The sequence below is a fragment of the Theropithecus gelada genome, chromosome 14, assembly GCF_003255815.1.
Source record: "Theropithecus gelada isolate Dixy chromosome 14, Tgel_1.0, whole genome shotgun sequence".
NCBI classification, from domain to species: domain Eukaryota; kingdom Metazoa; phylum Chordata; class Mammalia; order Primates; family Cercopithecidae; genus Theropithecus; species Theropithecus gelada.
This window is the reverse complement of record NC_037682.1, coordinates 70,042,078-70,064,532: the sequence shown is the minus strand read 5'-3', so window position 1 is coordinate 70,064,532 and position 22,455 is coordinate 70,042,078. Positions and strand designations below refer to the sequence as shown.

At 46.1% G+C, this 22,455-nt stretch overlaps 2 protein-coding genes across 4 annotated transcripts; one reads left to right on the top strand and one right to left on the bottom strand.

The window, feature by feature from the left end:
- Positions 1 to 5,705: 5,705 nt before the first annotated feature.
- On the top strand, positions 5,706 to 17,413 carry NDUFC2 (NADH:ubiquinone oxidoreductase subunit C2). 3 transcript variants are annotated; one of them, XM_025356210.1, is made up of 3 exons: positions 5,706 to 6,346; positions 12,721 to 12,795; positions 15,708 to 17,413. In XM_025356210.1, the coding sequence occupies exons 1-3, from the start codon at positions 6,181 to 6,183 to the stop codon at positions 15,755 to 15,757; spliced, it is 291 nt and encodes a 96-aa protein (XP_025211995.1). In that variant the 5' UTR covers positions 5,706 to 6,180; the 3' UTR covers positions 15,758 to 17,413. The 3 variants fall into 3 exon arrangements, with proteins under 3 accessions (XP_025211995.1, XP_025211996.1, XP_025211994.1); XM_025356211.1 differs by lacking the exon at positions 12,721 to 12,795 and adding an exon at positions 12,652 to 12,714 and having other exon boundaries at positions 15,834 to 17,413; XM_025356209.1 differs by having other exon boundaries at positions 12,652 to 12,795; positions 15,708 to 16,062.
- THRSP (thyroid hormone responsive) lies at positions 17,363 to 21,909 on the bottom strand. Its single transcript, XM_025356208.1, has 2 exons — positions 21,425 to 21,909; positions 17,363 to 18,051 (listed from the first exon to the last, which is right to left on the bottom strand). Exon 1 carries the CDS (start codon positions 21,894 to 21,896, stop codon positions 21,444 to 21,446), a length of 453 nt encoding a protein of 150 aa, XP_025211993.1. The 5' UTR covers positions 21,897 to 21,909; the 3' UTR covers positions 17,363 to 18,051; positions 21,425 to 21,443.
- Positions 21,910 to 22,455: the final 546 nt, after the last annotated feature.

Genomic DNA, 22,455 nt, shown 5'->3' with positions numbered 1-22,455 from the left:
TTTGATTTTGGAGGTGGGGAAAATTTTGGAGGACAAGGCCTGAAGTAAGTTGTTTTTATAGACAGCAGGTCCTAAGAGATTATGGTTTAGAGGAACGGGTGAAGCAGGCCTGGAAGTATGTTTAGACAGCCATTTGGAGGGGGTGCTGCATGGAAGGTTGGTCTTGTCCGGATGTTGCCAGGAGTTCATCATTGGCTTAGTCCTAAAGGTGAGAAGGAGTATAATAGGATGAGGAATAGAAGTTTAGGCTGTGGGGATATTTTGGGGCACAAGATAGTACCATGGTGTTGTTAGAAGCAGCAACTGCCATATGGAATGACTGGTGACGGCCTGGATGCGGTTTTGTATGAATTGAGAGGCTAAACGAAAGACAAAAGGCCTGAATAAGAGAAGGAGAAAAACAGGTACCAGGGGACTAAGAATAGGGAGGAGCCAAGACACCCAGTTAGAAAGTGCCCAGGTAGATCCAGCATAATTATTTGCCTGGCTGGTGAGTGTTTGGGTCCTATCTTTAAGCTTTTTTATGTCGTCATATACCAGGCTGGATTGATTTAAATAAAAACAACACTCTTCATTTAAAAATATGCAGAGTCCTCCTTTTTCAGCAGTGAGTGGTCAAGGCCTCGGTGATTTTGGAGGACAACTGTGGCTAAGGAATCGACCTGGTCCCAAAGGACTGATAAAGTTTGTGATAGATCTGTAATGCTAGCAGGAAAGTCATTAGAAAGACTATAGAAGGTTGTGACAGAAGTTGAAATGCCAGGTGGATCACAGAGATACAGTCATGGGGGTCAGGTGTAGTATCAGGAATAATGTGGGAGGCTGGATTGAAGTCTGGGCCAGGAACAATGGTAATTGTGGGAGACTCAACAAAGAGTGAGTATAGCTGAAGGAGCTGGGGGAGGGGGCAGAGAGTGTATGTATCAGGTGTGAGGAAGAAAATATATTTTGAAAGTTATGAGAACTGTAGAGAGTGAGTTGAGCATAGTTTGTGATTTTAAGGGCCTCTAAAAGTATTAGAGCAGTGGCAGGTGCCACACGCAAACATGAGGGTCAGCATAAAACAGTAAGGTCAAGTTCTGACCAAAAGGCTACAGGGTGCAGTCCCAGTCCCTGTGTAAGAATTCCGACCACACAGCCCTGCACTTCAGCTGTGTATAATGAAAAGTGTTGGGATGAGTCAGGGAGAGCTAGTGTGGGAGCAGTTTCTAGAGCTGTTTTCAAGGAATGGAAAGAGGAGTGGGGAAAGGATTTAGGATCTATGGGGTCAGCTAGGTTTCCCTTTGTGAGTTTATATAATGGTTTCAAGAATAAATGTTGAAGGAGTGGGAGGGTGTCTTGTTGAGAAGATTTAAAGGAGAGGCTACAAAGTAGAAAGTCATCAATATATTGAATAAGGTGAGAAGCAGAGGGGTGGAAAGAAAGTAAATCATGAGAAAGAGCTTGGCTGAAAGAATGAGGGCTGTCCCTGAAGCCTCGTGGCAGTACAGCCAGGTAAGTTGCTGGGACTGATGGGTATCAGGGTCAGTCTAGGTAAAAGCAAAGAGAGGCTGGGACAAGGGGTGCAGGGGAATAGTGAAAAAAAGCATCTTTAAGATCAAGAACAGAATACTGAGTTGTGGAGGAAGGTACTGAGGACAAAAGAGTGTACGGGTTGGGCACCACAGAGTGGATAGGCAAAACAATTTGGTTGATAAGGCACAGATCCTGAACTAACCTGTAAGACTTGTCCGGTTTTTGGACAGGTAAAATGGGGGAATGTTAAGAAGAGTTTGGAGGCTTTAGAAGCCCATACTGTAGCAGATGAGAGATAATAGGCTTTAGTCCCCTCAAAGCCTGTTGTGGGATGGGACACTGGTGTTGAGCGAGGTAAGGGTGATTAGGTTTTAATGGGATAGTAATGGGTGTGTGATCGGTTGCTAAGGAGGGAGTAGAGATATCCCATACTTGTGGGTTAAGGTTGGGGGATACAAGAGGAAGACGTGAAGGAGGCTTTGGGTTGGGAAGAAGGGTGGCAATGAGATGTGGCTCATCCAGGAATAATCAGGGTGGCGGATAATTTTGTTAAAACATCTCAACCTAATACGGGAACTGGGCAGGTGGGGATAACTAAAAAGGAGTGCTTATTAGCCAGGCAAGGAGGCGGGTGCCTGTAGTCCCAGCTACTTGGGAGGCTGAGGTGGGAGAATGGCATGAACCTCGGAGGCAGAGCTTGCAGTGAACCAAGATCATGCCACTGCACTCCAGCCTGGGTGACAGAGTGAGACAAAAAAAAAAAAAAAAAAAAAAAGTCCAAGTTGGCACCAAATTTGGAGAGTTTTAAGAGGTTTAGAAGCCTGGCCATCAATACCCACCATGGTTATGGGGGAAAGGGAAACAAGTCCTTGAAAATAAGGTAATGTGGAGTGGGGACAGACTTACCCTCCACTGTGAGAGTTACCCGAAGCTCGGCATCCATGATGGTCCAGGAGGCTTCCAAGGTGATTGGGCAACGTCAGTCTTCAGCTGCTAAGCTTAGCAGGTCTGATAAGGAGTCAGTCAGAGACCCTTGGGCCAGAGCTTTAGGGGCTCTGGGAGTGGCTGCCAGGTGAGCTGGGCAGTCTGATTTCCAGTGGGTCCCTGCTCAGATGGGACATGACTTGGGAGGAATCCTGGGCTGCAGGCATTCCTTGGCCCACTGGCCAGATTTCTGGCACTTGAAGCAAGATCCTGAGGGAGGAGGTCCTGTAGGAATGCCTGACCACTGCAGTTTAGGCATTTTGAAGTTCTTGTGTGCTGGAGGTGCGGCTGGATTTTGTCTCACAGCAGAGGCAAATAACTCAGAAATGTGTTGCTGCTTGGCTGTCTGTTCTCTATTACTGTACACATTGAAGGCGAGGTTGATTAATTCCTGTTGTGGGGTTTGAGGGCCAGATTCAAATTTTTGAAGCCTTTTTCTAATGTCAGGAGCTGACCGAGTGATAAAAAGCATATTAAGAATAAGACAGCCTTCTGGCCCTTCAAGGTCTAGGGCTGTAAAGCGTCTAAGGGTAGCCGCCAAACAGGCCATGAACTGGGCTGGGTTTTTGTCTTTACCTTGGGTAGTTTCTTTAAGTTTGTCATAAATAACAGATTTGTATGCTGTCTTCTTAAGCCCTTCAACTAGGCAGGAAATCATGTAATCTCACCTAGCTATAACTGAGGAACCTGCCTGATAGTGCCATTGGGGATCTTCTTGGGGAACCACTCTAATGCCTTCCTGGAGGCCTGGCTCATAATGCCAGCGGGTGTCTGTGTGGGACTGGGCCAGAGAAAAAACTCTTTCCCTTTCATCTGGGGAGAGGGTAGAAATTAGAATGACATTTAAGTCACTCCAGGTTAAATTGTAAGACTGGATTAAATACTGGAATTCATGTATATATTTGGTGGTGGTCTGATGAGAAGGAGCCTAAGTGTTCATTAATTTGGGAAAGATCTGATAGAGAAAATTGAACATGCACTCTGACGATGCCCTCAGCTCCAGCCACCTCTTGAAGAGGAAATTATTGGGCAGATGGGGGAGTATTTGCCGCAGAACAAAACTGTAAGCCTGACCGGATGTGGGGAAGGGAGATGACAGAAGGGTTGTAGGGTGGGGAAGTGGAGGCTGAGGAAGAGTTGGAGCCTGATTCAGCCTGGCAGGGAGCGACCTGAGGAGGAGCAGTCTGGGGAGGAGGGGAGAAGTCAGATGGGTCGGTAGAAAAGGAATATTCAAAAGACTCACCGGTGCTTGGGATTGGGACTGAAGGGACTGGTGGGAGGGAAAGAAGGAAGATTTGGGATGAGTCGCACTGGGAACAGAGATTAGGGAGGGAATGAAGTGTGAAAAATGCCCGGATGTAGGGCACCTCAGACCATTTGCCCATTTTATGACAAAAATTATCTAGATCTTGTAGGATGGAGAAATCAAAAGTGCTCTTTTCTGGCCATTTAGAGCCATTATCAAGTTTGTATTGGGGCCAAGTGGTGTTGCAGAAGAAAATAAGATGCTTAGGTTTTAGGTCAGGTGAGAGTTGAAGAGGTTTTAAGTTTTTAAGAACACAGGCTAAGGGGGAAGAAGAAGGAATGGAGGGCAGAAGGTTGCCCATAGTAAAAAGGTAAGTTTAAAGAAAAGAGATAGAGACATGGGGGGAGGGGGTGCGGTACCTGCCACCCAGGGGAAGTGGTACTTGCCACCAAGGTGGAAGATCAAGGCAGGCATCCCCGCAGTGATAGAACACCTCTGAAATGTGGGTGAATAATCAGGCAGGCGTTCCTGCAGTGATTAAACACAAGGGAAGACTGTCTTCCAGAGTCCATGAGCAGCGCCGAAGTTTTGGGTCCACAGATAAAACGTGTCTCCTCTGTCTCTACCAGAAAGGGAACTGAAATTAAGGGAAAGGAGAGATTGAAGGGTGGCACCGAAATTGAAAGGAGAAAGATGTTGAGGGATAGCGAGAGAGGTTGGAGAAGAGAGTAGAAAGAGGCCACTTACCAGATTTAAAATTGATGAGATGTTCCTTGGGCTGATCTGAGGACTTGAGGTAGTAGGCAGATCCTCCTCACAGAGCAAAAAGTGGGAGGACAGGGGATTGATCTCCCAAGGGAGGTCCCCTGATCCAAGTCACAGCACCAAATGTCAAGTGCATCCATGTGAAGAGACCACCAACAGGCTTTGTGGGAGCAACAAGGTTGTTTATTCACTTGGGCGCAAGTGGGCTGAGTCCAAAAAGAGAATCAATGAAGAGAGATGGGGAAGGGGTTGCTTTGTAGGATTTGGGTAGGTAAAGGAAAATTACAGTAAAAGGAGGTTATCTACTGTTAGCAGAGGAGGGGGTCACAAGGTACATGGTGGGGAAATCATAAGACTTATTATCCAGAAGAAGAATGTCACAATGACTATTGATCAGTTAAGGTAGGGCAGGGACAAGTCACAATGGTGGAATGGTGTAATGTTGGTTAATCAGTTAAGGCCGGAACTGGCTGTTTTACTTCTTTTGTGGGTTTTTGGCTGCTCCAGACTTCTTGGCTCCCGCAGGCCATCTGAACGCATATGTGCAAATCACAGGGGTTACAATGGCTGAGCTTCGTTCGGCTCAGAGGCCTGACAGCAGAGACTGGAAAATTGCTTAACAGAATTGTAAATTCCTTCTTTCATTTCTCAAACCTTTTTTTTTTTTTCTTTTTTTTTTTGAGATGTAGTATTGCTCTGTCCCCCAGGCTGGAGTGCAGTGGCTGATCTCGGCTCACTGCAAGCTCCGCCTCCCGGGTTCACACCATTCTCCTGCCTCAGCCTCCCGAGTAGCTGGGACTACAGGCATCTGCCACCACGCCCAGCTAATTTTTTGTATTTTTCATAGAGATGGGGTTTCACCATGTTGGCCAAGCTGGTCTTGAACTCCTGACCTTCAGGTGATCCACCAGCCTCCACCTTCCAAAGTGATGGGATTACAGGCCTGAGTGACGGCACCTGGCCTCATTACTCAAACCTTTAGGGAACACCTCCTCACTCAGCCATGTGCAAGGACGTGAAGACCCAGAGGTGAAACATTTTAGGGTGCTGCCTCCAAACCTGAATTTCAAGAAAAGACTACAACGATCCAGTCCTGGGCTTCTCTAAATTCTTTTGTTGCTGACCAGACCTTAATTTTAGCCTCTGGAGGATGTGTCTATGCGAATGAACGGCTGAAAACTCAGAAAACGAAAACTAGCTTTTATGGAATTTCAAGTAATTACGTTGTTCAAAACTATGCATCATGCTCGTTTGTGGGCATTGGATGAAAAGATAAATCTTTCCAGAAAGGGCAGGGGAGGGAGAGGCAATTCTGGGTGCGGAAGTTGGCAGAAAAGAAAATCAGTGTCTCCTAGACTTCGCCCAGTTTGGCTCGTTTGGGGTACTCCTCCACCACGCGTTACCAGGCCCGTGAAACCCACTCCCACCAGAGAATTAGCGCGGGCGGACGAGCGAATTGACACCTAGCAGTCCGGAACTTTGCGTGCGGGGTTCCGGCAGCAGCACGCATCGGGAAGCTTTTGGGCGCTGCACCGCACTGCGCCGTGGCCTTGAGTCCGGCGCGCAGAGGAGGAGGAGAAAGCTGACTCCTTAGTTCCGGGTAGTGGTCGTGGTGGTTTTCTTTGTAGTTCGTGGTCTGAGACCAGGCCTCGAGTGGGAACGGCGTCACCATGGTCCCACGGCGGAACCCAGAGCCCTTACGGTTTCTGCCGGATGAGTCCCGGAGCCTGCCCCCGCCCAAGCTGACCGACCCGCGGCTTCTCTACATCGGCTTCTTGGGATACTGCGCTGGCCTGACTGATAACTTCATCCGGCGGAGGCCGGTCCTGTCGGCTGGTGAGTGCTGCGCGGTCGGGATCGGCTGGGAGGAGAGGGGGTCGCAGGGCTGCAGACCTGCCCCGCCGTAGGCCCTCCTGAGGTGCTCTGTTTTTCCGTGCCTTGTTGCCTAGCTGACCCCAGCTCGCCTTCCCGGGCGGTCCGCGCCCCGTTAGCTCTTTAGAATCGAGCAGAGCCAGTGTGTCATTTGGCACTTGAAGAAATTGAGGTGCAGTGAAGCCCGAACTGAGTCTGTGAAGGACCCGGGACTACTCTTCTCAGTTCGTGTTGTACTGTGTGCACAAATGAGCCGTGACTCCATGCCACGCGCGACTCACACTATGGGCATTATTGATAGCATGTAGGCCTTAAAACACTTTATTAGGGATGTATTATTCACAACGAGGAAACCGAGCCTAACAGGTTAAACAGCAGCTTGCCCAAGGTCATATGGCTATTACGTAGCAGAGCTTTTTTTTTTTTTTTTTTTTTTTTTGACCTCTGAATGGATATGGGACACCGGTGCTTCTCAAACTTAATGTGCATACGAATAGCGTAGGTGTCTTGTTAAAATCGGATTCTAGACTGGGCGCGTTGGCTCACACCTGTAATCCCAGCGCCTTGGGAGGCCGTGGCGGGCGGATCGCTTGAGCTCAGGAACTGTATACCAGTCTCCGCAACAGGGCCAAAGCCGGTCTCTACAAAAAACTAAAAAAGTTAGCCGGGCGTGGTGGTGCACGCCTGTGGTCCCAGGCTGAGGGAGGCTGAGGCAGGAGGGTCGTTTGAGCCTGGAAGGCAGAGGTTGCAGTAACCCGAGATTGCTCCATTGCACCCCAGCCTGGGCAACAAAGTGAGACCCTGTCTCAAAAAAAAAATGCGGATTCTGATTCATGAGGTCTGGGGAGGAACTTGATGTTACCAACAAGTGCTCAAATACTGCTGCTGCTGGTCTGAGGACCACAGTTTGAACCAGTGTGCTGTAATCCCATCAGAGACACTGACTATTCTGATAATAACCACCACAGTAGCTTTGCTAAGCTCTATGGATTTCCAGAGGGAAAAGAGGAGAGGAACTTTGGAAGAGGGGCCTTTGAAGTTAACTTTGATTATCGGGCAGGACTGAGAGACAGACAGCTTTCTAGGCCCATGGGGCTAGTGGGAGCCAATGAGGGCAAGGACCTCTGAATGGAGGGTGTTTAATGATTGAGTGAGTGTTCAGGTTTAGGGTGATAAAACTACAAGGGAGATTTTAGCAGAGCTTGGCAATTTATTTTCTAGCCAGCCAGGAACTTTGTAAGCTTTTGAGAGCTGCAGGGGTGCAGTGATGAGCTCTGTATTTTAAAAAGTCATCTTTGTCAGCAATGTGAGGCGTTGATTGGAACCAAGAAGCACAATCAGGAAAAAAGCTCAGGCAATGGTTCAGGCAATTAGGAGTCACCACACTTAAACATCTTTTGCCTTCTTACAGCTGTATGTCATGCCTGAAGGTCAGCTCCCAGCCCATCAAATCCCAGCATTTCCAGTGCTCAAACAGTATTGAAATCCTATCTCCCTTGGACATGACTCCTCACTTCAGAAAGGAGTGATCTTTGTCCATTTATGCCTCTGAGGACTCGAGGCTTTCCCTTTTCATCACCACTTCACACTTGCCCAAGACTGTCACTTGGTGTGATGAAAAGAGCTCCACTTTGGAACTAAACAGACTTGCTCACCAGGCACAGGCACAGTGGTTCACACCTGTAATCTCAGTACTTTGGGAGACCAAGGCAGGAAGATCTCTTGAGGCCAGGAGTTCAAGACCAGCCTGGGCAACATAGTGAGACCCTGTCTCTACAAAAAATGTAAGAAATTAGCTAGGCATGGTGATGTGCACTTGTAGTCCCAGGTACTCAGGAAGCTAAGGGAGGAGAATCACTTGAGCCCAGGAAGTTGAGGCTGCAGCAAGCCGTGATTGCACCACTGCACTACAGTCTGGGCAACAAAGTTGAGACCTTGTCTCCAATAAATAAATAAATAAACAGACTTGCTCTACTGCTTTCCAGCTGTGTCAGTTTGGGCAAGTTACATGGTCAGGTGGATCAGAGCCGAAGTTTCCTCATCTATAAAATAAGAATAATTAATTTTTGCATATTTGTTGTGAGAATTGAGTGAGATTCTATAGGTAAAATGTCTGACATGTAAAAGGTGCTGGACAGAGTTCCCCTTCCTTAGCTCTTGTTATGCAAACAGTTTACCATACATTTGTAATTTGTTCATTTACTGAACCCCCTTTTTTTTTTTTGAGACAGGATCTCACTTGTCACCCAGGGTAGAGGGCAGTGGTGCAATCATGGGTCACTGCAGCCTCGACCTCTGGGCTCAGGCGATCCTCCTATCTTAGCCTTCTGAGTAGCTGGGACTACAGGTGCATACCACCAGGCCTGGCCAATTTTTAAATTTTTTGTAGAGATGGGGTCTTGACATCTTGGCCAGTCTGGTCTCGAACTTCTGGCTTCAAGTGATCCTGCCACCTCGGCCTCCCAGAGTGCTGGGGTTATAGGTGTGAGCTACTGTGCCTGGCCTTACTGAACTGTTTCTCTGTTATGTGCCCTATGGAGCTCCTAGTGAAATCAGGGAGACAAACAAACAGTCTGTTGCTGATCTTGGTATGATAGATACATGTTTTGATAGAGGTGGGTGAGCAGAAAGCACTTTAGGAGCACAAAGGAGATACAGATGGGAGGGAGAATGCTGTAGAGGAAGTAAAGGTTGACTGAAATGTGACATATGCACCACTTAATCTCATTGTTGTTAGTTGAGCAGTTTGTGCCTTTCTGGGAGACAGAAGAGTACAGCAGTTAAGAGCATATGCTTTGGAGGTGACACCACCTCCACCCCACTAGTCATTTGATTCTGGGGAAGTTCCCTATCTCAGGACTACATGAGATAATGAATATAAACTGTGTAGCCCAGGAGTAGGGATCAGACTTCCTGAGCTCCCAGAGCTTCCCTAAATTGCTTTGGAAGATTTAGATCCTAGGACTTTATTGAAATGGTTGTCCTCAGCAGCATTTACTGAATGCATATTGTGTTTATCTAGGTCAGTGTCTGGTATCTATAGTAGGTGTTCAATAAGTATTGAGTGAGGCCAGGTGTGGTGGCTCATGCCTGTAATCCCAGTACTTCGGGAGGCTGAGGCAGGTGGATCACCTGAGGTCAAGAGTTCAAGACCAGCCTGACCAATATGGTGAAACCCCAAAATTAGCCAGGCGTGTTGGCACATGCCAGTAATCCCAGCTACTCGGGAGGCTGAGGCTGGAGAATTGCTTGAACCTGGGAGGCGGAGATTGCAGTGAGCCGAGATTGCACCATTGCACTCCAGCCTGGGCGACAGACTGAGACTCTGTCTTTAAAAAAAAAAAAAAAAAGGTAGTATTGAGTGAATAACTATATGTAGATTACAAGGAATATAAAACATGGTCCCAATCCTCCAAAGGTTTACAGACCAGATGGCCATATCCATTAAAAAGACAAATTGTGGTACAAGTTTGTGCATATAGGGTGAAGGTGTGTATCACATAAATGTTGTTTCTAAGAGAGTTGGAGGTGTGGTGAAAGAGATATGGTAGATTTTCAAAGCCCTGGAGAGTACCTGGCATTCTGTGAGTAATGGGATATTCTGGCTGGACACTGTGGCTCACACCTGTAATCCCAACACTTTGGAAAGCTGAGATGGGAGTATTGCTTGGTTTCAAGACCAGCCTGGGCAACATAGGAAAACTTTGTCTCTACAAAAGAAAATTTTTTAAGCTATCTGGACATGGTGGCATGCACCTGTGATCCCAGCTACTTGGGAGGCTGAAGTAAGAGGATCACTGGAGCCTGGGAGGTTGAGGCTGCAGTGAGTGTGATCATGCCTCTGTATTCCAGCCTAAGTGACAGAGCAAGATTCTGTCTCATAATAATGAATATGTCTCATAATAATGAATTTCTATCAATGAAATAAAATTGTGTAGCTCTTTTTCAAATTAGCAGGAAATGTTAAGAAGAATTTTTTAAGAATAAGACTTTAAAAATAAGTTGTACATATTTTGGGGGTACATGTGATATTTTGATACATGCATACAATGTGTAATGTTGAAACTGGGGCAAATGGGCCATCCATCACCCCAAACATTCACCCCTTCTTTATGTTGGGAACATTCAAATTCCTCTCCTCCAGCAATTTTGAACTATACTACAAATTATTGTTAACTGTAGTCACCCTACTGTACTATCAATAAATAGAATTTTTTTATAAGTTTTTCTCATCATCTGTTTTTTTAAACTTAACCTTCTTGCTGGTTACCACTTAATGTGCCCTAAATTTAGAGTTAGTTGGTATTCTAAGTATAGCCCACAGAATTAAATATTTATTGATCTCTAGTTTAATATATCAGTAATTTATGATGTTCTGCAAAGAGCACAATAGCTGCTGGGGTTAGACTCACCGAGTAAAGAATGGGAAGATGATTGTAGACGGGGTGTGCAGGTAGTGAGAGGTAGACCACTCAGAGAGAATGAGGAGAGAGGTTAGGAAAACGGGGCCTTGGGAAGAGGCCAAGCCATGCCTTTAGGGCTGGGGTGCTGACATCATCATCTCAAACACTTATGGAGTTTTTCTGTGAGGAACATGGGTCAGCGTAGAGAGAGTCTGGTTCTGTGTGTCTCTGCAGTCCAGTGGCACATGGGAGAACATGCACTCTTTGGTTTGCTATATGGCGGGTAGCCCATTAGGGAGAGCAGTGGCTGTTTGGGGTAAGAGAGAGTGCTCTGCCCAGTTCTAGAACATAGGAATATTTTTCATTTTTATTGTTTTATACATTTTCCAAAATACTTTTACATGCATATGTCTTGTTTTATATGCTGCTACTATGAGAAAGATAGGATAGGCCCTTTTTTTTTTTTTTTTTTTTTTTTTTTTTTTGAGACAGTCTCATTCTGTCACTCAGGCTAGAGTTCAGTGGTGCCATCTTGGCTCACTGCATTCTCCACCTCCCAGGTTCAAGCGATTCTCCAGCCTCAGCCTCCTGAGTAGCTGGAACTACAGGTGTGCGCTACCACGCCCGGCTAATTTTTGTATTTTTAGTAGAGATGGGGTTTCACTGTGTTGGCCAGTCTGGTCTTGAACTCCTGACTTCAGGTGATCCACCCACCTCGGCCTCCCAAAGTGCTGGGATTACAGGTGTGAGCCACCACGCCCAGCCAGGGTAGGTCTTGCCTGTGTTTTAGAGGTAGTAAATTGAATTACCCAAGGCTGTTCATTCATTTATTAAATAAATATTAAGTGCTATATGCTAAAATATACATTACATGTAATATTTTAGATTCGCTAACCTTTAAAGAAGTGATAATGTGGGCTGAGTGGGGTGGCTCATTCCTGTAATCCCAACAGTTTGGGAGGCCGAGGCAGGGGGATCGCTTGAGCCTAGGAGTTCAAGACCAGTCTGGGAAACATAGCAAGACCCCTCTTAAAAAAAATGGGCATGGTGGTTCATGCTTTTGGTCCCAGCTACTTGGGAAGCTGAGGTGAGAGGATTGCTTGAGCCTAGGAGGTTGAGGCTGCAGTAAGGTGTGACTGTGCCACTGCACTCCAGCCTGGGCAACAGAGCTAGACCTTGTCAAGGATCAAGGCTGTTTGTTCAGAATACCTTTTTTTGTTTGTTTGTTTTTGTTTTTTGAGACAGAGCTTCACTCTGTCCCCCAGGCTGGAGTGCAGTGGTGCGATCTCGGCTCACTGCAACCTCTGCCTCCCGGGTTCTAACGATTCTCCTGCTTCAGCCACCTGAGTAGTTGGGATTACAGGCGCCTACCACCCCGTCTGGCTGATTTTTGTATTTTTAGTAGAGATAGGGTTTCACCATGTGAACTGGTCTTGAACTCCTGACCTCAGGCGATCCACCTGCCTCAGCCTCCCAAAGTGTTGGGATTACAGGCATGAGCCACCGAGCCCAGCGCTTTTTTTATTTTTATTTTTTTAATAAATGCCATAACAGGCTGGGCACTTTGTCGACCAGGCTGGAGTGCGGTGGCGCAATCTCAGCTCACTGCAACCTCTGCCTCCCAGGTTCCAATGATTCTCCTGCCTCAGCCTCCCAAGTAGCTGGGACTACAGGCACCCGCCACCACCCCTAGCCAAATTTTGTATTTTTAATAGAGACAGGGTTTCACCATGTTGGCCAGGCTGGTCTCGAACTCCTGACCTCAGGTGATCCACCTATCTCGGCCTCCCAAAGTGCTGGGATTACAGGTGTGAATACATATTGACTAATTTTTGCTTTCTTTGGGATTTGTCATTTGAATTTCAGGTTTGCATCGCCACCTTCTATATATTACGGCCTTTTATTTTGTTGGATATTATCTTGTAAAACGTGAAGACTACACGTATGCTGTGAGGGACCGTGAAATGTTTGGATATATGAAATTACATCCAGAGGATTTTTCTGAAAAAGGTATTTCAAGTTAATTTTAGAGAATCTGTGTTTACTGTATTATTATTTTCCCTGGTTAATCTTATCCATGTCTATGGCTTTAGGTACCTTCTAAATTCTGTTGACTCCCACATCTTAGTCTATAGACCAAAATTCTCTTGAATTAATATATCCAGTTTTTGCCTGACTACCTGTCTCCTTTGGACAGCAAACAAAACTCATGTCCCCTCTGCCTTCCCAAACCACCTGCTCCTCTCTGTCCTGCTTCAGGGAATGGCACTACTGTCCACCTGGACACTCAAGCCAGAAGCCTCAGAATTATCAAGTCTTTCTCTTTCACTTCCCATTAATCATCAAGTCTTATCAGTTCTACTTCCTAAATATTTCTCAACTTTGAACTCTCCTCTCCCTGGTTCAGGCCTTGATAATCTCTTGCTCAGACTGTTGCACTTGCCTGTTAACTCACCACGTGCTTTCGTCTTATTTCCAGTGACAGCAAATCTGATCACATCTGTTTAAAATAGTTTTCCGGCTGGGCGCAGAGGCTCACGCCTGTAATCCTAGCACTTTGGGAGGCCGAGGGGGGCGGATCACCTGCGGTCAGGAACTTGAGACCAGCCTGGCCAACATGGTGAAACCCCGTCTCTACTAGAAATACAAAAAGTAGCCAGCCATGATGGCGCGTGCCTGTAATCTCAGCTACTTGGGAAGCTGAGGCAGGAGAATTGCTTGAACCCGGGAGGCGGAGGTTTCAGTGAGCCAAGATCGCTCCATTGCACTCCAGCCTGGGTGTCACAGCGAGACTCTGTCTCAAAAAATAAAATAAAATTAAAATAAAATAAGTCATCTATTGCCCAGTGGATAAAATCCAGACTCCTTAGGATGGCTCATTTCCTCCAGCTTAGCTAATTGCGTGTCCTCTGGTAGAAACACTTTACCCACATTCTTATCTACTATATGATATACACGTCTGTGTTCTTCATGGATTGTAGCTTTGTCTTTGTTTCCCAGCCTCTCGCATAGAGCCTACACATAGCAGGCACTTATGCATAATAGTGGATATGAACCATATGGAACACTTCCTCATTCCTCATCACTCATCATTTGCCTGGTGAAATGCTTTGTCCTGAGCCTGCCCTATATTGCTTTATACATGTTGTACCTTCTTCCTGCTATGTTATTCTTCCTCTTGCCCCTGTTTCCACCCCATCCACCTAGCAAATTTCTGCTTTCATTATCTCAGTGAAGCTTTCACCGAGCTACAGTCAGGCGTTCCCTCAGTGTGCTCTATCTCTATTCTGCTATGAATCTATTAATAGTTGTAATATAACTTTTCTCACCTGTGTTTTACACACATACAACACATGTGCACATATATGAGTCTCTGTAGGCTGGGAGTTTAACTTACTAGGACAGGTTTTTTTTTTTTTTTGTCTCCCCAGGGGTTTGGCACACATGACCTTATTAAATGTGTAAATGAATGAGTATAGAAAAAATTTGAACTTGTAAACATATAAATAGATTTTCCCCAGTCTCAGCAACATAGTGAGACCTCATCTCCACAGAAAATTTAAAAATTAGCTGGGTGTGGCGGCACATGCGTATAGTCCCAGCTACTTGGGAGGCTGAGGCAGGAGGATTACTTGAGCCTGGGAGGTCAAGGTGCTGTGAGCTGTGATCACACCACTGCATTCCAGCCTAGGTGACAGAGTGAGATCCTGTCTCAAACTCCCAAAAAAAAAAAAAAAAAACATTTAAATTTCATTAGACTGATCTCTAAGATCTTATTTAGCTCTAAAATTTTATTACTCTTTAATTTTCCCACAGCCTTCAGTCACATATATATTTATGGTGGATCAGAAAGATACAGCTTCTTTTTTTGCCAAAGAAGAGCTTAAAGACTAGCACAAAGCATGAATAGTGGATGTATCGGGAATGCATAATACTCAGAACCATTAAATGTTAGAGCTGGAAGTCATCTTGGCTATATTGATTACTAGGAGTGACGCCCAGTGACTGAGCAGTCTTCAGTCCCAGACCTCTGGCTCTTTGCTTAGACATAGTTCCATGAGTTCACTGTGTCTGCAGGAGTGTGTATAGCTGCAGGGCTCATTCTGTTTCTGAGCTGCAGATTACTGGCAGTTGTGCCAAGAGCCTCACGCACGGACAGTGGGAGCCCGGAGAGCTTGACCACATTGGCTGCTGGCCTCTCCTAGCTGACCTGTGCCCTTCTGTGTTTATTTCTTCCTTCACCTCTTCAGTCAGGTTATTCCTGGCAGCACCTTGTCCCTCTTGGCAGCCATTTGGTTGTCATCACAGATTCCTCCAAAATTATTCTTCATTCAATGAAAGAAAATCTTTCAGTGATTACCAAGCCATAGTCGTGGACAAGAAAATAGGGAAATTCTTAGGGGTTTGTCTTAGTCCATTTGGCCTACTATAACAAAATGCCTTAAACTGGGTAATTAAAAAAAATTTTTTTTAACTTGGTTTTTCTTACCACCTGTATAATTGCAGAATAGACTGGGTAATATATAAATAATAGAAATTCATTGCTTGCAATTCTGGAGGCTGGGAAGTCCAAGATCAGGGTACCAGCACAGTTGGTGTCTGCTAAGGGCCCACTCTGTGCTTCATAGATGATGCCATCTTGCTGTGTCCTCACATGGTAGAAGAGGCAAACAAGGTCCCCTAAGCCGATCCCATTCATGAGGACAGAGCCTTTGTGACCTAATCACCTCCCAAAGTCCTAACCTCGTAATATCATCATCTTGGGGGTTACATTTCAACTTACGAACTTCGGGGGGGCATGAACATTCAGACCACATCAGGATTTCAATCAGTAAGATTACTGAGTGTTAATTTTCCTTTAGGAAATACAATTTTTAAAACATATTTTTAAAATAAATCTTTTATGATCTTTCCTTTTATAGAGAAGAAAACATATGCTGAAATTTTTGAAAAATTCCATCCAATACGTTAAAGTCTTCAAAATACATGCTCCAGTTTCACTGATACCTGCTGTTTCTGAATTTGATGGAACATGTTTCTAATGACAGTTGAAGCTTATGCTTATCTGTATGTTGACACCTTGTAATTAAAATAGTTACCATGAATATTCTGCCTCTTTTTATTGTTGTAAGAAAAATAATTCATCAGAGAATGGTCAGTTTCCATTCACTCATCTGAAAGATTTTAAAATGAGGTTCAATTCTAGTTTAGAGTTAGCAGACTACAGCCTATGGGCCAAATCTGGCCCACTGCCAATAAAGTCTTATTGGAACACAGCCATGCTCATTTGTTTACATGTTGTTTGTGGCGACTGCCATGCTACAAGAGCAGAATTGAGTAGTTGCGATAGAGACCTATGGCCTGCAAAGCCTAATTAATATGTGGCCCTTTCAGAAAAGGTTTGCCTGTCCCATCCTAGTGCAAAGTGAATTTAGAGTGAGCCAGATTATGGAGGATTCTGTGACTCTTGCCAAATAGTTTTGACTTCATCCTGTAGGTATTTAAATTATACAGTCAGGTTTGTATTTCTGAGCTCTGTCGATAATGATATAGAAGGTGGTTTAGAAGGAGGAGACTCCAGACAAGGAAAACAGAAGTCTTACGCTGCAAAGGGGTCTTTGCTCTTAGGTGGATTATCCTGGAGAAAGTGGACTCAGGAGCTAATACTGTCTACAGTGGAGCTTGGTGCAATTAGAAGCAAAAGACTGTACCTAACTGGAATGAGGTTACTTTTTATGGCTTATCAAATGCTTATCCTGGCCTGATGCTGTGGCTCATGGCTAGAATCCCAGCACTTTGAGAGGCTGAGGCAGGGTAGATTGCTTGAGCCCAGGAGTTTGAGACCAACCTGGGCAACATGGCAAAACACTGTCTCTACATAAAATACAAAAATTAGCCGGGCATGGTGGCACGTGCCTGTAGTCCCCGCTACTCATGAGGCTGAAATGGGAGGATCTGTTGAGCCCTGGAGTTCGAGGATGCAGTTAACTGTGATTGTGTCACAGTTAACTGCAGCCTGGGTGACAAAGGAGACCCTGTCAAAAAAAAAAAAAGTACTTGTCTCAAAAGTTTTTGTTTCCTAGCTTAGAATTTATAATCAGATTAGGTTTGGGAGATAAAGTATATGTGATTTTTTTTTTTTTTTTTGAGACAGTCTTGCTCTGTCATCAGGCTGGAGTACAGTGGTGCGATCTCAGCTCACTGCAACCTCCACCTCCTGGGTTCAAGCAGTTCTCCTGCCTTAGCCTCCTGAGTAGCTGGGACTACAGGTGCATGCCACCACGCCCAGTTGATTTTTGTATTTTCAGTAGAGACAGGATTTCACCATGTTGACCAGGATGGTCTCGATCTCTTGACCTTGTGATCCACCTGCCTCGGCCTCCCAAAGTGCTGGGATTACAGGCATGAGCCACCACGCCTGGCCTATATGTGATTTCAAATTAGGTAGCCTTATAAATATAAGCAGGTGGTTTCTGGGCAAAATCAAATGAATTCCGTCTTTATTTTCTTGAGTACCACTTGTAAAAACTGAAATTAGGTTGGAGAAAGTGCTTTAGAAATAATAAAGATGTACAAATACAAGGTTTTGGTTTTTTTAATTACTTCTGCAATAAATACGTTTATAGTTCACTTGTTGTTGGCCTCATCAGTGGTCGCCAAGTAAAAGAGGGTGAACCACTCATCCCAAGAGACTCTGTCTGCTACCTCTTAGCTCTGGAGGGTAAAAAGCAAGGACCAGAGCAAATACATAGGAGAGAGAGGGAGAAAAAAATATCAGGCTATTTTAATAGCCCTCACATGCCAAGTGCTTTTGATTCATCATGTTTAGTTTTCATTAGCTTGTGAGGTACATAATATTATCCCCATTTTATAGATGAGGGAATTTAGGCTCCAGTGGGTTAAATAACTTGCATAAGTACACACACTGAATGACTGCCATGAGGAGGGATGTGAATTTTGGTCACATGCCAACACCTACACTCTTCCCACCATACCACACAGGACAGGTAACTGTCTAGTCCCTCCTGGTCACCTCCCCAAGCTGGTAAGAGGAACGAGGGGAGCAGTAAACAATAGCAACAGACATTCTAAAGGTGAGCCAGTGACTGGAATCCAGGAATTGGTGCTCAGGAGTTAGAGAAGTATCCAGGAGAAGTGAGCCGCCTTCACTTCTGGCTGCAGGTCTAGGCCTTTCTGCTCTCATCATTGGCTGGTGAACTGCTCCGCCTGCCTCATCAGAGTCTGCCTTTTATCATGTGAAGGGACCTGTGGAGTGAAGAAGTTTTTAAAAGGCCAAGTGAGTATCAATTTAAACAACTAAAATACTGTCACATGCCCATTGAAGCAGGAATTAAAATGAAAAAACTCAATGCTGATGTTGCTGATGGAAAACTGGCAGTGCCTCAGCATTGTAAGGAGAATCCTGGGTTGTCAGAGCAGGAATAACTCATTTGATTTCTCTGCTATATTTTACTAACAGGGAAACTAAGATGCAGAAAGGTAAGATAAGTTGTCTAGGGCCAGGCTTGGTGACTCACGCCTGTAATCCCAGCACTTTGGGAGGCCAAGGTGGGTGGATCACTTGAGGTCAGGAATTCGAGACCAGTCTGGCCAACATGGTGAAACCCCATCTCTACTAAAAGTACAAAAATCAGCCAGGCGTGTTGGTGTGAGCCTGTAATCCCAGTTCCTCGGGAGGTTGAGGCAGGAGACTTGCTTGAATCTGGGAGGCAGAGGTTATAGTGAGCCAAGATCGCACCACCGCACTCCAGCCTGGACAACAAGAGCAAGACTCCATCTCAAAAAAAAAAAAAAAAAAAAAAAAAAAAAGGAGGTTGGGCACGGTGGCTCACGCCTGTAATCTCAGCATTTTGGGAAGCCGAGTAGGGAGGATCACAAGGTCAGGAGATTGAGACCATCTTGGCCAACATGATGAAACCCCATCTCTACTAAAAATACAAAAAATTAGCTGGGCATGGTGGCGCGCGCCTATAGTCCCAACTACTTGAGAGACTGAGGCAGGAGAATTGCTTGAACCCGGGAGGTGGAGGTTCCAGTGAGCCGAGATCGCGCCACTGCACTCCAGCCTGGCGATGGAGTGAGACTCCATCTCAAAAATAAAAGTTATCTAGGATAATACAGAAGTCAATGGAAGAGCCAGAACAAGAGCCCAGATTTTTAACTGTTGCTATACCATATTGCCTCTGAATGAAAATCAGGTTAGGGTGTGTTGAAATGTTATGGTGTAGAGTTGCTGCTCTGGCCTTTGAAGCTATTTGGTGAGTCAGAGTGTGGTTTCTACCCATTCTGCCATGCCCAGTTCCCACTTTGAGCCCACTCTGCAAAAGTCTAAGGCTCTAAGGAACACCACTGTAGAGGAAAATAATTAGACTAATTAGGCCAGGGTTCATATCTTGGCTCTGTCATTTACTGAGTAATGTTGGACTCATTTTACTTCTCAGGCCTCTGGTTTTTTCATCTGCAAAAGGGAATGATAGGCTGGGCGCGGTGGCTCATGCCTGCAATCCCAGCACTTTGGGAGGCCGAGGCAGGTGGATCACAAGGTCAGGAGTTCGAGACCAGCCTGGCCAACATGGTGAAACCCTGTCTCTACTAAAGATAAAAAAAAAAAATTAGCCGGGTGTGGTGGCACACGCCTGTAATCCCAGCTACTTGGGAGGCTGAGGAAAATCTCTTGAACCTGGGAGGCAGAGGTGGCAGTGAGCTAGGATGGCACCATTACACTCCAACCTGGATGACAGGGTGAGACTCCATCTCAAAAAAAAAAAAAAAGGGAATGATAATTCCATTAGATAATGGATATGCAAAGTGATCTTAAAATTATTCAAATGCCAGTCATTAGTTTTACTACCACTGTTATTGTTCAGTGAAGAAGCTGAAACCCAGAGAAATGAAGTAGCTTGCCCAAGGCCCCACAGCTCATTAGTGATAGAATCAGAACGTGAACCCAGAGCTGTTGACACAGCCCAGTCTAATTCAAGAACCTCTGTGAGGCAACTCGGGGAGCCTCCAGGGGAGAGGGAAGAAGGGCTGAGGTTGACAGTTTGGGTTTGAAATGGGAGAAGGAAAAATGGCTGAGAAAATGCCTGGAGCAGAGATCTCCATAGGCTCTGTGTTTGGGGGTCCGCATTTATTCCCCATAATTACAGAGCAGCCTTCACACAGATTATGAAGATAACACAATATGGCAGACAGTGGGTATGAGGAAAGAACACTCAGCTCAAAGTTGAGGCCGGTCTTACTTTTGTCTCTTTACTGTGTGACTTTGGTGAGTCACTTCACCTCTCTGGCTTCAATTCCCTTACTAGTAAAGTGGGGATGAGAATCTTTTCCTGCATAGCTGCATCAGATGGTTTTGAGATTGCAATGGACACGGATGTTGTTTACAACTAATGAGACCAGTTGGTGGGAGCAGGGCTGGCAGGTGGCACAGAATCAAAACTGGCAGCTACTGTGGTCCAATTTCTATTAATACTAGTCTTGATCCATGAGTGAACTAGTGATGACCATGCTAGGGACCCTTCCCACCTCCTACCCTCTGCCACCACCTGCTTGTCTAGCTTGCTGCTCATCCACACTCACCACCCCAGCCCCTCTGTGCATAGACATGTAGGCTCAGACTGGAACACATAATCACATGTACATACAACAGGGCTTCCCAACAGGCATGTCTGTACACTCCGGTTTGCCTGGAATGGATTAGAGTGCCATGACAGTGGTCCCTCGGCTTCCCGTTTGGTGGGTTCCAACCTGGGATGGTCAGAGTACCCCCAGCCTGTTGTAGGAGTACTGCAAGCAGCCTCACCTATGTATCCCCGTGTGCCATATAATTTTCCATGTTCTGTGACTTGAAAAAATGTGGGAAACACTGTCACACACACGGAATTCACAATGTTCACTTAAGTCAATATGCATGCCTTAGGTAAGTTTCTTCTTTCTTTCTTTCTTTTTTTTTTGTTTTTTGAGATGGAGTCTCCCTCTGTCGCCCAGGCTGGAGTGCAGTGGCACAATCTCGACTGACTGCAACCTCCGCCTCCCGGGTTCACGCCATTCTCCTACCTCAGCCTCCCGAGTAGCTGGGACTACAGGTGCCTGCCACCACGCCCAGTTAATTTTTGTATTTTTAGTAGAGACGGGGTTTCACCACATTGGCCAGGCTGGTCTCGAACTCCTGACCTCAGGCAATCCACCCGCCTTGGCCTCCCAAAGTGCTGGGATTTGGCGTGAGCCACCGCACCCGGCCCCTCTTTAATCAAATTCTTAACAAAGTCAATGATGAGAACACACTCATTCAATTCACACATTTACAAGTATTCACATACAAAAAAATGCACACGTGCACAAACATATGTATGTGCATATGAGATATGCCCTTACAGGCCACTTTTCCTTCTATTTCCATATCACTTCATTGCAGTTGCCAATTTGAGGTCAGAAGGATAGTAACGCAGGCCTAGTCTTAGGCCCTCCTAGGTTGTGGTCCCAATACCCTGACGCAAGAGTGGCACTGTCTGAGAGCCAGGCTGTTCCTCTCCCACTGGGTTGCACCACTGCCCCCTCTCCTCTCCTGGAATGTCCCTTAGTAGACTCTGACACCCACCAGCATGGCCACCATTACCTTCCCTAGTGTCCAAGGTCTACCAAACTTGTCCCGTCATTTCCTGGTATTTCCTTGTCACCTCCTGGGCTTTCTTGGTGAGGTGCATAAGGATGTGATGGAGGCTGGAGAAGTGCAGGTGGAACTGGGCTTCCAGTTCCAGCTCTCCTGAGGCACTCTCGTCCTCGACTTCCTCTGTCTCTGCGGTTCCATTCTCAGCCTCCTCAGCTTCGCCGCCTGCCACCTTGGCCTGCCACTCCTCCCGCGGCAGCAGCCCATGTTCCACATCCACACAGATGGCCTTGAGCATGGTGAAGTAGGTGTAGAGATCAGGGGCCTCAGCCTGGGCCCGGCCCTCATGCCTACTCAGCTGCACGTCCCGCAGAAGGCTGGGGATCATCACCACCTGCTCCATGTTGTGGACCTCAGCCGAATACCGGTCCATGACGGTCAGCAGGCAGTTCTTGGGGTAACGCTTGGTTAGCACCTGCATGGTTGCTTCCTCTGACACACTGAACCCAGCAGACTGCCCCGCACTATTTCTAGGCTCTCGGCAGATTGACAGGATGCCAATGCTCAGCTGTTGGGTCAACATAGCCCTGTTTTGGGCCAATCCCAGGGCTCAGGCTCCAGCATCTGTATCAGGTGATCCATCTGCCCAGAGACAGGTCTGCCAGCCTTCTGCGTGTCATCCCAGCTCTGCATGACTGCCCCAGCAAGAACCCGACACTTCCTCTGTCAGCTTGCTGAGCCAGTTGGAAGGAAGCTTTTCCCTTTGGCAACTCGTACACTGGACCTCAGGGCAATAAATAATTCTTTCAGGTCACTGGAGACCAAGCTGTCTCTTTGCTGCTTAGGGCAGCCTTCCAATGCACAGTTCACTCCTTCAGCCCAGGGTGACTGCATTGTGAAATGGAGAGGATTTGAAGTGAAACAGCTTGATGTGGGGCAAGGAATATTGAGGTTGGAGTCAGAAACCCAGTTCTGCAATTTCCTAGCTGAGATTTTTTTGTTTTTTGCTGGCTAATATTTATTGAGCACCTACCGCACAT